General features: G+C 45.8%; 1 protein-coding gene across 1 annotated transcript in view; it reads right to left on the bottom strand.

Moving 5' to 3' along the window:
• PTPRT (protein tyrosine phosphatase receptor type T) overlaps positions 1-16887 on the bottom strand; it is a 1068951-nt gene that overhangs the window by 774783 nt on the left and 277281 nt on the right. Inside the window, exon 2 of the mRNA XM_032419927.1 lies at positions 11301-11426. Coding sequence (XP_032275818.1) covers positions 11301-11426 — 126 coding nt within the window. The remainder of the gene's footprint in view (positions 1-11300; positions 11427-16887) is intronic.

Below are 16887 nucleotides of genomic sequence, written 5' to 3'. Positions count from 1 at the left end.
TGATAGGATGGTCAATCCTCAGTGCCTAGAAGTAGGACATTTCCCTTATTTCCCAGGGAGAAGACCCCACAAAGAGTTTTTAGACTGCTTTAATACATGAAATATTCAACACGTAGGTGAATTAGTCAAATGTCTACTTATGATGCCTAAGATAGGATTTAATGACACATATTTAAAATCATGTGTCATAAGATAATATATTGGGTTATAACCAGATAGTGGTTCAGAGCACAGATTCTGGAGACAGAGTGCCTGGGTTCAAATCTCAGCTCCTCCATTTACGACTAACTTTTGGGTGAGTTACTTCACATTCTGGGCCTCAGTCTCCTCATGTGTAAAATAAGGGTATTAATAGTACCCAGTTTGTACAAGTATTAAACAGGTTAAAATCATGTAAAAGTCCCTAGAACACTGCCCAGTAAGCAGTGCACATGTGTTAAGCCACAAAACAGTGGTTTATTGTCCATTCCCACATATTACAGAAACGTTCTCTCGAACTTGTCATCTGCACCAAGGGCATCTGGGTCTGTCCTCAGAGCAAGCACTTCTTAAGTTGAACGACACCTGTCTTCATCACCTTTACCTCCAATTATAGCATTTGGAAGCATTACTTTTTTTTATAGTCTAGAAAATGTAGTTCAGATATTTTGTTTATAGATATAGGAATATAATGCTTTGGAAATTTTTTTTTATTTTAGTATAATTAACATACCATGTTATAGTAGTTTCAGGTGTATACAATATAGTGATCCAACAATTCTATACATTTCTCAGTGCTCACATTATGATAAGCATACTCCAAATGCCCTTTATTTCATCCATTCCCCCCCTACCTCCCCTCTGGCAACTGCCAGTTTGTTCTCTGTTTTTAAGAATCTGGTTTTTTGTTTGTGTTTTTCTTCGTTCATTTTTGTTGTCACTGTTGTTTAATTCCACATGAGTGAAATGATAGATTTGTCTTTCTGTGACTTATTCACTTAGCATAATAGCCTCAAGTTCCATCCATGTTGCTGCAAATGGCAAGACTTCGTTCTTTCTTATGGCTGAGTAATATTTCAGTGTGAGTGTGAGAGTGTGAGAGTGAGTGTGAGTGTGTGTGTACACATTTTCCTTATCCATTCACATATCGGTGGACACTTGAGTTGCTTCTGTATCTTGGCTATTGTAAATAATGCTACAGTAGGTAGGTACATCTATCTTTTTGAATTAGCATTTTTGTTTTCTTTGGGTAAATACCCAGCAGTGGCATTGCCCAATCACGTAATTCTATTTTTAACTTTCTGAGGAACCTCCATACTGTTTTCCACAATGGCTGCACCAATTTGCATTCCCACCAACAGTGCCCAAAGGTTTCTTTCTCTCCACTTCCTTGCCAACACATTATTTCTTGTGGTTTTGATTTTACCCATTCTGACCAATGTAAGGTGGTATCTCACTGTGGCTTGAATTTGTATTTCCCAGATGATTAGTGAGTTTGAGCATTTTTTCATGTGTCTATTGGTCATCTGTAGGTCATCTTTGGAAAAATGTCTATTCAAGTTCTCTGCCCATTTTTTAATTGAATTATTTGGCTTTTCTGACGTTGAGGTCTAAGTTCTTTATGTATCTTATCAGATAGGCTCATTTGCAAATATCTTCTCCCATTCAGTAGGTTGGCTTTATGTTTTGCTGACTTTTGAACTGAGGTTTGATATCACAGAAAACTGGACTTCAAGGCAAGCATCCATGTGGATATTAGAACAGGCCTATTTTCTCATTTATCTAACCCATGTATATTTTGATCATCAAAAAGATCCTTCTGTTGCTTTTCCAAGCCATCCTTATCACTTGTCCTTATGTGCTCATATCCTCCAGAATACTACTAAGACTGTCTTCAATTTTCTTGCCTTTTTTTTCCCTACCAATTCTGTTATCACTGTAAACATCCCAAACTAGTACTGATTGGGGTGACTGTAGGTTAATGTAGTTTCCCTAATTAATTTTGTGGTTCAAAGTACACAAAAGACCATCCCATAATATAAAAATGCCCTAAAGGAACTTTTTCAAGAGCTGTTTGGAGACAAAGATCTTGCCTTTTATTTGGACATATGGGGTCCATTTTGGCTTTTATCTTTTCTTCTCCCACTGCCGTTTCTTGGATATTAAATAAACACAGTGCATCCCTCTAGTGAAAGACCATGCAGCTCTGGCAGGTGAACACTAGATCTAAGTGGGTGGTAGGAAGGCAATAACACAGCTGTTGGGAACCATGACCTGATTCATCATGTGCATTCTCAGGAGGCATGAGAGTGAGGTGATCCAGAGTACAGACTCTGGGCACAGACTTCCTGCAGGCAAATCCTGGCTCCACCATATGCTAACTATGACCTTGGGCAAGACATAGAAGCATTCTGTGACACCAGCTCCCTAATCTGTAACATGCAGATCAGAGTATTTGCATCAGAGGGACTATTAGTGGATTAAATAATATATTTAAGGTACTTAAGATAGTACCTGCCACATAATAAGCACCACATAAATATTGCTTCCCTATTATTATCATCACTATTACCACATACGTATATTCTCTCCCTCCCTCCCTCCCTCCCTTCCTTTCCCTTCCCATCCTCCTCTCCTCCTCTCTCTTTCTCGATACACATCAATCTGTTAATCGTGATATTTGAGGGAACGGGGATGGTGATGGAGAGAGTTAACGTATATGGATAGACTCAGCATTTCTTTAAAAATGAATATATAATATTTTATCATTAAAGAGGGAAGAAAAAATGTACTGACTCAACAGTGGCTAAATGGGAACTTAAGAGCTCATAGCTTTAAGCCAATCAATAATAATATCAGGAGTGATTAAGGATGGTTAAAGGCCTCTACTTCCCGATCGTTGTAATGTAAGCACTACATTTACGAAACAGTAGGGCAGTTTTTGGATACATCAGATTTTTCCAATAGGGAGCCTCTTACACAGGCGACAAGCAGATCCGCACACTTGTGAGAGTATGCCAGGCCCCAGAGTGAAGGAAGGGTAATCCCCAGAATCCTTTTACTTGCCCCAAGGATCAACTCTAGAGCAAAAGAGGCTCGACAAGCCAGGCCCTGGGACCAAATGGCCCATCATGATGGCAGCCTCATCAGGCTGAGAGGCAGCACTCCAGATGGGAAAGCTGCAGATGCTCCACACACCACGAACATGCCAGAGAAAGCAGCAGCCTCTCCAGGGTTCTCCCAAAACTTCCCTGACAGCAGCTCGCTTTTGACTCTCCAAATGCTTATCCCTAATGATAATTTCGTCTGTATGCGGATCACCTTCCCTAGGTCAAGCCCCATGCAGGACACAGGGAAGTCAGCAATGAGAAGCAGCCCATGCCCTCAAGTAGTTCACAGCCCCAGGGAGGAATCAAAGGTGTAAAAACTCAGCCACAGGAGCAAAGAGAAGAGGCAATTCCCTGTGGGTAGAATCAGGGAGGCCTTCCTGGAGGAGGTGAAATCTGTTCAGGTTTTTGATGTAAGAGGAAGGGAGACAGGATAGCTCCTTCTAGCCAAAGGCATGATGGTGTGACCTGCAAGGTTTATGGTTGAAAACAAGAAAACTCAACTACGACAATCTTTCCCAAAATTAGGGATGTTCTAGAAGAATATTGGGAGGCTCATCATGAACAGTAAGCTAGAGATAGCCTTGAAAAATAAGCAAAAATTAAGGCAGTTCTGGGGAAGCAAGAAGAAGACAGTGTGCCAACCTCATTCAGTAGCATCTCTTGGGGCCCAGACACTACCCCTATCACTGGACACCCCACTGCACAGGCCTCTGGCCAGTCCTCCCTAGATGGAAAGTCCTGTGCAGAAAGGGGCAGCGGGCTACATCCAGGCCACATGTCCAACCACACCCAGGCTGCCAGGGGTAGTAAATTTCTGGCACCTTCACCTTCCAGCAAGTTCCACATTCCATTAAGATCCCCACAGTGGGAGATTCTCAAAATCAGGAAGCAGAATTGGAGGCTGGACTCCCAAAACGAAAGCACAGAGGCCTCTCTCACATGATTACATAGAAGGAGAAAGGGAAACAAAGAGGGCAGAAGGGGAGGCTGAGGCTGGAGACAGATGCCAGGGTCAGATCATGAGAAAGTTCAATTATTAATAAGAACAATTCATTCGGGAAGGTTCACTGCCCCTGCCTCCAAGGAGAACAGAAGCTAGCTGAGCAGCAGACTACAAAGAGGCTTGCTACCTGCCAAATAAGCACTGGAGAGCCCAATCTGCTCTTACAGCCGATGTCCACCTTGACTTGTCAGCGTTTGGACTGCTCTCTGGTTGATTACTCTTTTGAGCATAATTCCTGCTAATCCTCAGAAGGTCTCCAACCAGTGAATGAAGGGCTAGAACACGGTGCGCTCAAGGGGACCATCACCATTTCTTGACTTGTGTTGACGGCTTCAGAATTCACCAAGAATGTTCCCTACATCAATTCATAGGCAAATATCCAGGATTCCTGTTTGACATGTGGATGATATTCCTCTTCCAGATCTCAAAAATAATATACAACCACTCTGTGTTTGGTACATAAGGGAGTACAGAAATACATATATATGAAAGCAAATGTGAGCACTTCTACTGGAGAGGAGCACAGAGATATATGTATGAGAACATTCGCTGCAATGGGATTCAAGAGTGACTAACTGCAAAGAACTTAAATATGCAACACTATAGGGTGGTTAAATAAATCATGAAACAGTCACTGTAATGGAAATCTATGAAGCCTTTAGAAAGTATGCTTTTGAGGAATATTTAAGGACATGGGAAAACACTTAAAAAGAGCATTAAGTAGAAAAATAGAGATTTATGTAAGTTTGTGTGCATACATGACTTTTTTTTGTTCCTTATAGCTACCTCTACTGTGCATATTCTTTACAATGAACATAAATTATTTTTGCACTCATAGATCAGGACTTTAAATAGAAATAATTTTAAAAGATGTTTAGTTGATGACACTGCCATGTATATGGACTTTGTTTATCCTGGATTTGAAGGCTGGCTCCTCTTTAATATATAACTTGCATGAGGTTGGGCCAATCACTTCATCATTCTGGGGCTTTGGTTTTCTCAAAAGAAAGAGGAGACAAGATCCCTGAACTCACAGGATGGTGGCACACGAGCACTTTCCTATACATTTCACCTAGTCTAATTCTTGGTTAGAATAAACACAGAGATAAAGGTCAGTTCTCTTCAAAGAAAGCAAAGGTTCCAATCCTTCCAGCACTCTGCTGTGAGTTCTACTGGGGACAAGGTAATGGGATCAGGATACAGGAATGTGATTGCCCCAGGAACAGTGTCCTAGGGCTGCCGTAACAAATTGCCGCAAACTGGGTAGCTTAAGCCAACAGAAACTGATCCTCTCAGAGATATGGGGTCGACAAGTCTGAAATCAAGGTGCTGGCAGGGACCTGTTCTCTCCCAAGGCTCTAGAGGAGGCTTCTGGTGTCTGCAAGTAATCCGTGGCATTCCATGGCCTGTAGATGTACAACTCCAATCTCTGCCTCTGTCTTCACGCGGCCACCTCCCCTGTGTGTCTGCGTGTCTTTCTTCCTCCACCAGTCCTACAGTGCGAGGGCCTGCCAGGACCACTGGCATAAAGGGAAAGGAGCATCACAACCTGGAGACTGTGCCTGCTTCCGTGGCAGGCCGACTGGTTGCAATATTCCTTTCTGTGTGCGAATGCTTGTGTGTGTTTTCTCTGATGTTTCCTAACATCTGCCCCTTCCAGTCAGGTAACTAACTAGGATCTTTGCAGGTCTCTGCTCTAGAAATTTGTGCAAGATGCAGAGAAGAAGGAGCTTGAAGTCAAGGGTTCCTTCTTTCCTCTCCTTATCTGAAAGCTTAAACTTAAGAGATTAGGAGTTCGATAAGGGCCGGGCCAACAAAGGTGTGCCTTTGGGGTTTCCGAAAGTGAGGAGAGAGAGTCTTCCACAGTGGGAAGGGTGAGGGATGGGTCCCGCTGGTCTCATACTGCTCTGTGGCACTGGCCCCAGAAAGGATGACGGCTGACGCCCCGAGGCTGGCTAGACGCCACACAAGGGCTCCCAAACCTAGAAAGCAGCAGCAGAATTACTAGACCCAAAGAGACCACGGGAATGGGACAGTGGGCTTTAAGAGGAAACCACAATAGCCTGGCCTGTTTAAGTCCCCAGGATATCTGCAAACCCCTACGGAAGGGGGAGCCCCTAACATGAAAAAATGTATACCTAACTCCCTGGAAGCTCAGGGTCAGGTATAAGTTGATATAAAGGCAGCATTTCTAACGCACCTGGGTTTTCAGCCTGAGAGTCAACCTTACTTCATCCCAACACTTAAACAGCCTACAAGCAGAAGAAATTGAAGGATACCTCCCAAGCCCCAATGCCTCTGGTTTTAGCCCTTTTGAAAGGACACGTAACAGTCTTGAATCTCCCTCCAGCCCCCAAGGAGCTCTCCCACACACACACATACTGGGCCTTGGGCTGTCTCCCAGGGTGGACATGTTGACACTATGCCAAGGCTGGGGAAGGCACAGCTAGAAACCAGAGACACCTGCAGGAAGTGCCAAGGACCAGATCAAGGCTTCTAGGGAGGCTCTGTGGGTATAGTAACCCCCATTGCTCTGGAAAAGCCCCAACAAAGATGAGGTCGGAGCAAAACCAGGTCGGAAGCCTGGAATGACAGGCTTTTCCCATGGAAAGGGATGAGGAAAAGACTCTGAGAGTGACTGTGTGCAGCACTGAATTAACAGAGCAGAGATAGAGGAGGTGTGCAAGCCCTCGGGGCAGCAAGTACCCTGGGTATTGAAAAGCCTCCCTGGGTCTCTCAGGGACCCATGCAGACCACCTGCTGGGTGGTGCACCCGGGTAAAGCAGTACCTGGGGTCAGGTGAACTTGAAGGAAGGGGCAAGGCTGTAAGGAGAACTTAGACTTACAGTTCCAGAGACTGTAAGAACCAGACAAGAGCACAAGGCAACCAGTACTGATGAAGTCCTACTATGTGCAGACACTTCACACTCTCTCAGGCATCATTCTCTTTAATTCTCACACTGGTTCCTATACTAAAGAAGATGAAACTGACGCAGTGGGATTAAGGGCTCAGAGTCACTGAGCTATGGCATAGGATTGGAATAAGCTGGCCTGGAAACACATTGATGACAAGAACTTTGAAAGCCAAGAACAGGATACTATGGGAAGAACAAGGAGGGACTCTTTCTTTACACAGACTGGTAAGGGACCATCTCCCTGAGGAGGAGTCATTTGAGCTGAGGCCTGAAGACATCAGCCAAGTGAATAGTGGAAAAATCCATTCCAGTGAAGTGAAACAGCATGTGCAAATGTCCTGAGCCAGAAAAGAATGCGACAGTCTTTCAGTCTCCAAGGAACTGAAAGGAGCCAGTGTGTCTGGGACATTTTGAGAATAAAAAAGGGCTTGCAGAAGACACTAGATCATGCAGGCTGCAGCAAGGAGTTCAGATTTCAACCCATGCGCCAGGAGAAGCCAGCAGAGGGATTAAGTGCCAAAATGACATAGTATGATCTACCCCACAGCCTAGCACAGAGTTTGTCACACAGAAATGGATGAGTCAAAGGTCGTGGAACATCTGAATAAATAGACTTAAACTGGACTTCCAAAGAATGGAAACTGCTGGTTTTACAAGAGGAAAAGTAAGATTTCAGTTTTTGCCCATGAGAAGAACAATTTTGCCTAATCCAAATTCACTTTCATGCCTCTCTGCCTAAGAAGCATGCAGAGCAGCTAAAATCCACAGGCGCATCATGACAGAATAATTTCAGTGATCATTATCAAATGCCTCTATTTAGAAAAGCTCAGAAAATTGTATTAGCACAATCCAATATTTATGAAATGACACTCTGCCATAATGAGGGGCTGAGAAAATTAAGATTAGAAGCAAGAGTTACTCCTTTGGGAAGAGAGATTGGCATGGTGGGAAAAGCAATGTCACTCAGCTTCTTAGAACCTTGGTTTCCTGATCTGTAAAATGGAAGGATTGTAAGAAAGATTAAAAATTCATCATCAGTCAATAGAGGGCCCAACAGCATTTCAACATGCTTATCATTCTTCATTTAAAAAACAGTTGATAGTGAAATAAGTCAGAGAAAGACAAATACCTTAAGATTTCAGTTACACATAGAATCTAAAAAACAAATGAATAGACAAAAAGCAGAATCAGACCCATAAGTACAGAGAATAAACTGATGGTTGCCAGAGGGAAGGGGAAGTGGGGTGTGGGCAAAATGGGTGAAGGGGAGTGGGAGATACAAAGGAATGACTAGGTCATAAGGATGAAAGGCACAACATAGGGAATATAGTCAATGTATGGAGAGAGATGCTGGTGAGCATAGCATAATATACAGACTTGTTCAATCACTATGAAGTACACCCAAAATTAACATTGTATGCCAACAATGTATGTACTGCAACTCAAAAAAAGAATAAGCAACAGAGAGCAAACAAAATTTTTAAATAAAAAATAAAATACACTTGATAAAGGCTATTTGGCCATCCATCCATGTATCCATCCAACGGAAGGTTATTTTGTTCATATTTTGTACAATGCCCTGTATTAAGCACTAAGATAAAGCTATGAACAAGTGTGCCCGGCAATAGCAACTTGGCCCATGCTGTCTACCTCAATGGGGAAGAGTGCCCCCCTGCCTGCCCCAGCACCTACTAGGCCACCTTCTGCCACCTGCAGCCTGGTACCCTCTATCAGGCCCGAGTAGAGGCTCAGCTCCCATCTCGAGAGTCCTGGGAACCACTCTGGGAGAGGCTGGAGCAGCGGGCCACCACCCTGCAGTTCACCACACTCCCGGCAGGTACACAGGCTTGGCCTTGGGCTGCCCCTAACACCCAGAAGGCTGGGCAGAGGGGGTTCCTGGGGAACCACAAAGTAGGCTGCTCTCTCGAGGTGAGCGTGGTCCCCAGGCACATGGAATATCTCATCTGGGGGTAAAACATACACTGAACAAACAACATGCACTGTGACCTCCATTCTTGAGAAAAAGCGTAGGATGCGATGACCCAGGCTGAAGTGTCTTGGAAGCGCTATATCCTAAGGAAGTGGTGTTTATGCTGAGATATGAAGGGGCAGAACAAGAGAATGAGGTGGAGGAGAAGGTTCTATGGAGAGTGGTCTTTCCTGACAAGGAACATGGCAAAGCAAGTACACAGGGAGTGGGAGATGGAAATCAAGAGCTCCGTTTGGGAGCTGTTGAGTTTAAAGAGCGTACAAGATCCTACAGATGGGCTAAGGAGAAGCAGGAAGAGCATATGCGTGTGCATGCAAATACTAGAAGATCTGGATGTATCTGGCCAACCACAAAGATGGCCAGGCAAAACGGAGCACGTGGTACGTTCCAGCAGAGTGCTCTGGACTCCGTGGGTTCCTAATGGAATGAGTGATTCTATCGTCTAAACCAAGACACTTCTGAGAATAAAGTCAGCAGTGTTAAAAAGGATGATGGGGCAACAGGCAAACAGGTTGTCCCTCACTCACCTTATGAAGGGGCATATGTAGTTGTTGATGACTCTGCTCATGCCAAGTAAGATCCTACCAGGTCTGCAAAGCTCAATTTTGTACCGTAGCACCAATTTATTTTACCTGGGGCTGGTATCTACACTCATGAAAAACTTATACAACCATTTACGCCCTTAACTGGAACTATACAGAACCATCCAGTAGCCTCCTGCTTTGGAGTCAAACTCACGGTCACTGAGGCCACACAGGCCACACCCTTACCTGGACATCCCTGAGCATCTTCTCTGTCTCCAGCTTAGTGGCATCCTGTTAGACCCCTCTCCCCAGAGGACAACAAGAAGAAGTGGCAGCCAGGCAGTGGGGGGTGTAGGTCTAGAGTTCATACAAGACGGCTGATGGCAAATGAAGAAGGCACAGGAGGGGTGGAGGCCATCCAGAGTGTGATGGTTAATGTTGTATGTCAACTTCCCTGGGCTATGAGATGCCCAAATCGCTGCTAGAACATTATCTCTGGGAGTGTCTATGAGGGTATTTCCAGAATAGATTAACATTTGAATTGGCAAACTGAGTAAGGCAGACAGCCCTCCCCAACATGGGAGGCATCATCCACTCCCTTGTGAGCCCAAACAGAACAAAAAGGGAAAGGCAGGGTGAATTCATTCTCTCTACTTGAGCTAAGGGTATCCGTCTCTCAAATATCAGTGTTCCTGGTTCTTGGGATTTCAAACTCACATCAGGGTGTAACCATCAGCCCCGGACTCGGACCGAATTACACCACTGGTTTTCCTGGTTCTCCAGCTTGCAGACGACAGATCACAGGACTGCTCAGCCTCTATACAGTGAGCCAATTCCTGTACTAAATCTCCTCTTAAATGTATCTCTATATATATATATCCTATTGACTGTTTCTCTGGAGAACCTCATACACATGGAAACAGTATAGAACAAGCCTGAGATCTCCCATATTTAGTGGTCAAAGTGAGGAAGGGTGCCAGAAGGTGTAGGCGAGAAAAAGAAGACAACGTGTGGGTTAGAGGAGCCCTTGGGCAGGAAGGAACCACAGACACAACGTCCCCTCTCCAACAACCAGATGTCTTTACCACTGAACCTGGGATCACACATACAAAGAGGTGATCCTCATGTTCCCAGAATTGCAACACTGCCTGGCTTATGTCCCCAGGTAAGCCTTTTCAAGAGTCCAGTCACCCAGGCATACCCCACCTTAAATGTATTCTGAGTGTTCCTCTGCTAGGCGTATCTTCCCTAGAATACATCAGATGTCACTCTCACATGCCTGCCATAAGCAGCTGTCCACCAAGAAATTACATTAGCCCTTTAGCCCCACTGGTTAAGGATAAGCTGCACATTCAGGATGTCAGGACATTAACTTTATGAGTAATAGTCTGACTGTGCCAGTTTCCCTAGATATATGTGTGTCTGTGTCCTGGAAGAAAAGGAATGACCTCATTCTTCAGACTTTCTCTCCCACAAAATCCAACTACTATTAGGTTCCCAAGCAAAACCCAGGGATGCCCTAACTTGCAGCTAAATCTTAGACTCTTAAAGCTAAAAGAAATTCTCAAGGTTCCTGAATCTAGGTGACATGTGATTCCTACCACATACCTTAAGAATTCACCAAGCCTTGGTTTGAACAGCCCTGGGGATGGGGAATTACTACCAGTGAACCTTCTACTGCCCTCTCAGACAGCTCAATCCCTAAGAAAGTTTGTCCCCACAAGCCATCCAAAGAGTGAGTCATCCTCATCACAGCCTCAAACACAGGGGATCACGTACCTGTGGGCACCGCTGGGTCCAGCATTGGTTTCTCCCACGTGTTAATCTGCTCCCACGTAAACCCATTGGTCCCCAGGGCCACGCTATAACCACAGTTGCCGTAGTGCTCATCAAAGGAACAGCCACCTGCAGACAAAAGAGATAGGAGTAAATACATCCTTGTGTCTGAGACTTGGCTTGTTACCCCCATCTCATCAGCTCTTCATTTACAGCTTTGAATGTTAAACTCTGGAGAAGATTTAAAAAAAAAAAAAAAAAGGGCAAGCAAATTGGATTTTTATATTTGTTTTGGTGCTCTCAGGAAATGCGCTGGCATCTGCAGCCCGCCACCCCCCCACACACCATTTAAAAAAAGTTAATAAGGCCAGTTACATTGATTTCAATCTTCCTTCCTGAGAAAGTAAACAGCAACGCCTCATTCTAAGCAGGAAAAAGGAATGCCAGGGCATGCCTCTGTGACTGTTTCCTGCCACAGGGAGAGACACTGGGGACAGCAGAGAGAGCACCAGCCCCAGAGTCCGGCCAGACCAGCCACAGATCTCAGCCATGCAGATCCGGGCCAGCTGCGGCCTCACCTACATCTCAGTCTCCTCACCTGTGACACGGAGGGAAGAGCCACTGGACAGAAACACCATGAGGATGAAATGGGGTAACATACGTAGAGTAACTGGCACAGAGTAAATTCTCCACATCTATCCCCTTCCCTATAAAAGCAGTTTGTGAAAACTCATGTTTCATGGCATAAAAATCAAATTTGTGGAAGAATCAGACAATCGTGCACCTGGAAGATAGTGAAGTCAATGTTCACAGTGTTTAAAAAGTCACCCACCATTTTGTAGGAAGCTGTATCAGTTCAATTCTGACAAGGATTTACTAAGCATACTCTTAGGGGGTTGGAGGTCCCCTCCGAGTGATGCTGACTGCGGGGTACAGAACCAGGGCTCCAAGGAGGGAATGCCGGTCTGTCCGGAGAAACAGGCGCCATGACATCCTGAAGGAGGACTGATCAAGGCTCTGGAGGATCCAGCATCTCCGTGGACCAAGAACAGGAGGAAGGGCATCCAGGGCGAGCTGGTGGGACACAGAGGCGGCAGCCTCCTGACTCGTCTCCCAGACCCAGTTTCACACCCAATCCAACTCTGCCACTGCCCCCCATTTCCGTGATGCTCAGGTCTCATCACAGCACCATCTCCCTCCCTTACACACTCCTGCTTCCCCATCACTCGTGCACACGTGGTTCTGATCCGCGTACAGAAGCCATCCCTCGCTAGCCCCAGCCTGCGTCTACAGCCTCCCCTAACATCGCACTGCCTTCTCCACCAGCTGCCAAGGACAAAAGCCCCTCTCTGCACCCCAGGCCTGGGATGTCCTCTGCTTAGCGGGGTGGAAGTCCTGTTGACAGGTATAATATGGAAGACAGTCACAACACCACTAAAAAACCCTATGATGCCAAAGGCTTTCTCTACTTTCCTTCCTTACTGTGAATGAGAACCCGGAAGAGTTGGCCCTTAACACCCCAATTTGGAGTCTTGGCTGGGCTGAGGAAGGCTGGACCTACTTTGGTAGTACAGGACTTTGGGCTTAAGTAGAGAGTATTCAATAACTTTGTCCTAAAAAGTAACAGGAATTGGGGGTGTCTTATATAGGTACCTAGATTAAAAAGCAGAGGAGAGGGAGAGAGGAATGCAAGAAACAATAAAAAGCAGAAACCTACAGAAGATGACAGCCAGTAAGAAATTTCCTCTGACAGAAACTGCCTGATGCCTTGGTAAAAACTAAAATACATGATTTCATTTACTCATTCTTCAACAACTGTTGTTTTTTTTTAAAGATATATTTGAGAGCGCACATGTGCATGAGCACGAACAGGGAGTGGGGAGGACAGAGGAGGAGAGAGAGGGTCTCAAGCAGACTCCACCCCAAGTGTGGCACCCAACGCGGGGCTCAATCTCACAACCCCGAGATTGTGACCTGAGCCAAAATCAAGAGTCAGACACTTCATCGACTGAGCCGCCCAGGCGCCCCAATTCAACAACCGTTTAACTGAGCAGTAGTGCAGATCCCAGAGAGTCCGAGGCCCTGGGTATACAGTGGTTCACAGAAGCAGCCTGCTAGCGCTCTTCAGCAACACAGACTGATGGTAAACATGTCAATGAATAAACCCGCATGCATTTCAGCACCATGCCACAGAGGCCGCGGCTGGGGTGCGGGAGAGGAGCCTACTAGCTTGGGGCCCCGGAAATAGTGCCCTGGTCTGTGCTCTCCTGTCCCTCCACTACACCCAGCTCCTCGGGGAGAGCTGGCCACACAGGGCAGTCGTGTGCTGCTGGTAATTCAGGGAACTGAGGGAAGAAGGGCGATGACCAGTGTGCGTGGACAGAGGTCAACGGGCAAGGACGGGAGGCCCAGGAGATGAGAGGAGAGGGTTGGAGAAGACACTTCACCCCGGGTACAGTGGAGAAGGATGGCCTTTGAAAGGCAAGGTGGGAGGCACTCAAGCAGCTCCCACCAGATAGTCAGCGTCAGAATGGCTGGGAACAGCTCTGGCACATAGTAGGGCTTAAATATCTGTTGCATAAATGAACCAATAATGCTAACGGGACGCCTGACACAGACGGAGCTCTGCTTCAGTAACAGCGACAGTGAGCACAGAGCCCCTGGCACTCAGCCTCGCCCCTTCCACCTAGGAAGCTCCTTCCCCACACTGCCTGTCTGACAAATCCCAAGTGATCCTCCCAAATCACTTCTACAAACTTCCCAACCAGAGTAGAGTGTGAATGCCCCAGACACACGACGTTTACAATTTAAAAGCAGTGACGGCAGCAGGTGTGCTTTTCTTCGGAGGGCTAACCTCCCTCCTCTACGTCTCCCTGCCATCACCTGCCAGGGGCCCAGAGACAAATAAATCGGATCAATGCCATGGACAACAGATCCTGACGTGCTGGAATTGATAAGCAAGGGGCGCCTGCAGCACCTCCAGTGTCCACTGGAGACCTTAGCATCCTAAACTGAGATCGGCCTCCAGGCTGAGAGAAGGAAAGAGTGGCCAAGACCATGCTACATGTATGGCAAACTGTTTGGGTCTTCTCTCTTGTGCATACAAAAGATGGGGCATCTGGGTGGCTCAGTTTGTTGGGCATATGCCATCAGCTCGGGTCATGATCCTGGGCGCCTGGGATGGAGCCCCATGTTGGGCTCCCTGCTCAGCTCAGAGTCTGCTTATCCCTCTCTCCCTGCCCCTCCCCCTACTCGTGCACACTCTTTCTCAAATAAATGAAATCTTAAAAAAAAAAAAAAAAAGAGTCTCTCTCTCCCCCTTTCCCTTTGCCCCTCCCCACATTTATTTATTTAAAAAAAAAAAAAAAGGAAAGAAAGAAAAAAGAAAGAGCACTATGTCTCCAAGCCACTTCCATCTGGGTAGTAAGACCGGGTAGTAAACCCTAGAAACATGTAACAAAGTGATATCCATCATTTGCAGGTTGCATGACTGGCCTGTAAAAATGATCTCTTACAAACAGTCCACCTCACCTGCCCCTGCTGTGAGGAACTTCCAAACTACAGGGGAAGGCAGTGGCATCAAAGGAAAAAAGACGTCTAGATCCCTAAGACACTCCCTGGAAGAGAGCCAGCCATTAACCTTCCCAGAGCAAAATAACGTGTCCTACGTTGCTGACACCTTAAGGGTTAAGTATGACCACTGCAGAACCTCCTGCACCCTGACGAATATAAGAAGCACGCTCTCTCGAGCATCTGCTGCATGCCAGGCAATATACTAGACACGGACTGCATATTTCATCTCACTTGCTTTCACTTAATGCTTGCAACCTGGTGAGGTAGGTTATTATCCCTACTATAAGTACAAGGTAATTAATGTATGGAAGGGTTAAGTGGCCTTCTCAACTCACAGAGAAGGGAGTGTTAGAGCCAAGATTAATTCTGTGGTGACCTAATCGCACAACCCATGCTCTAATAGACCAGAGAGAGAATGTACTCCCCCAAACCAAGGACCAAGCCTTTCACTTACAAGGTTATGAGAGAGGATCACACAAAGGGCTTCCAACGTGGTTGGGCCTCCCATTAGAATGCATTCCTTTGCTCATTCTAGAAACATTTAACAAAGTTGGTTTTTTTGTTTGTTTTTTACGTGTTCTGTGCAGGGGCACAGAATTGACAATTAGAATTCTTACACTCATGTAGTTGGCAGAGTGCAGGGAAAGACAGCCACATCAACATACGCCCAAGGTGCAAAGATGCAAAAAACACCTTCATGGGGATGTGTTGAAGCCCAAAGATCCCATTCAAAGGAGGGTGTTTAACTGATCCCTGATCTATCCTCTATCAACTCTAGCACTACCGCTCACAATCCCACTGTGGCTTGATGAACACGGAACCAGGAAATCCAGCATGTTAGGCATGATGGCAAAAAACAATTGAGAACAGAGAAAGAAAAAAGCAGTTTCCTACACGTCTGCCTGCTAAAAGGGAGTTAGGTATTTGGCTCTGAGCTTCCAATGGCCACTAGAAAAAGGAAAATCTGTTCAGATACTGAACACTCTGTGTTCATACAATAAAAGCCAAATTGCACAGGAAAATTACAACCATTCCAGGCGCTTAGCTCACACAAGAACTTCTCCACAGGGCCACTGGTAACAGAAATCCCATTCCCCATCACGAACAGCGTCTGAAACAACATCCACACAAGGAGTGCATGGCCAACGACATGAGACTATTTCTCATAGTCATTCTCAACAGAAACCGGCAGTATTACCCAAACATGCAATCGGGGGGAAAGCTGCTCACTGGGACTCCATATGATTCAATGTAGAGTAGTCTGGCTTGACCCAGAGACAAGTTTTAAAAGCTATTTGGGAGAAAAAACATACTTCAGGAATTTTTTTTTTTTTTTTAAGCAAGCCTCCCCGAATTTTCTTCCTCTCAACCAACAGATTGAGGAAGAGTGGTTATGAGCTCAAGATGATACATCCTGACAGCAACCCACACTGCAGCTGGGTACAGCCCCTCTAGCTCACATCTCTTCCTCATTCCTGGGCCTGCATTTTCGGGTGTGCATGACGGATCACCAGGAAACACTGCAGTAGTAAAGGTTAAGGATTCCAGAGACTCAGAGAGAACTGGGAACTGCCAGGAGCCACAGAGATGCAGAGCCATGCTGCGAGCCAGGGATTGGCTCCTGGGGAGCAGCAAGAAGAGAAGAAAGCAAAGAGCAGTTGCCCCTGGACCTGTGGCACGAAATATGCAAACCCTTGATAATCTCGAGTCTCACTGCTGTTCCTCTTAATCTTTAAAAAATTAGGTTTACTCTCTTGGTGCAATTCCTCAGGTCCTTAATGCCTGACCAAAAAGGCTCCTGGCCATCTCTGCAGGTGGTTGTGGCAGGCTACTTAGGAAAGACTAATGACTGGAAAGAGTCCCAAAAGACTCTCATTTGGATGCTCACCTCATTCAGTTTTAAAAAACAGGCAGACCCATTTAACTGAGGTCAACCCTACCACAATCATTTTGGGGGGAAACCAAAACCACATAGCCTACCCCTACCCCAGGAATCAGGCTCAGCCTCCAGAGCACA

The sequence above is a fragment of the Phoca vitulina genome, unplaced genomic scaffold, assembly GCF_004348235.1.
Source record: "Phoca vitulina isolate PV1807 unplaced genomic scaffold, GSC_HSeal_1.0 scaffold22, whole genome shotgun sequence".
Lineage (NCBI taxonomy): Eukaryota > Metazoa > Chordata > Mammalia > Carnivora > Phocidae > Phoca > Phoca vitulina.
This window is presented reverse-complemented; position numbering and strand designations above follow the sequence as displayed.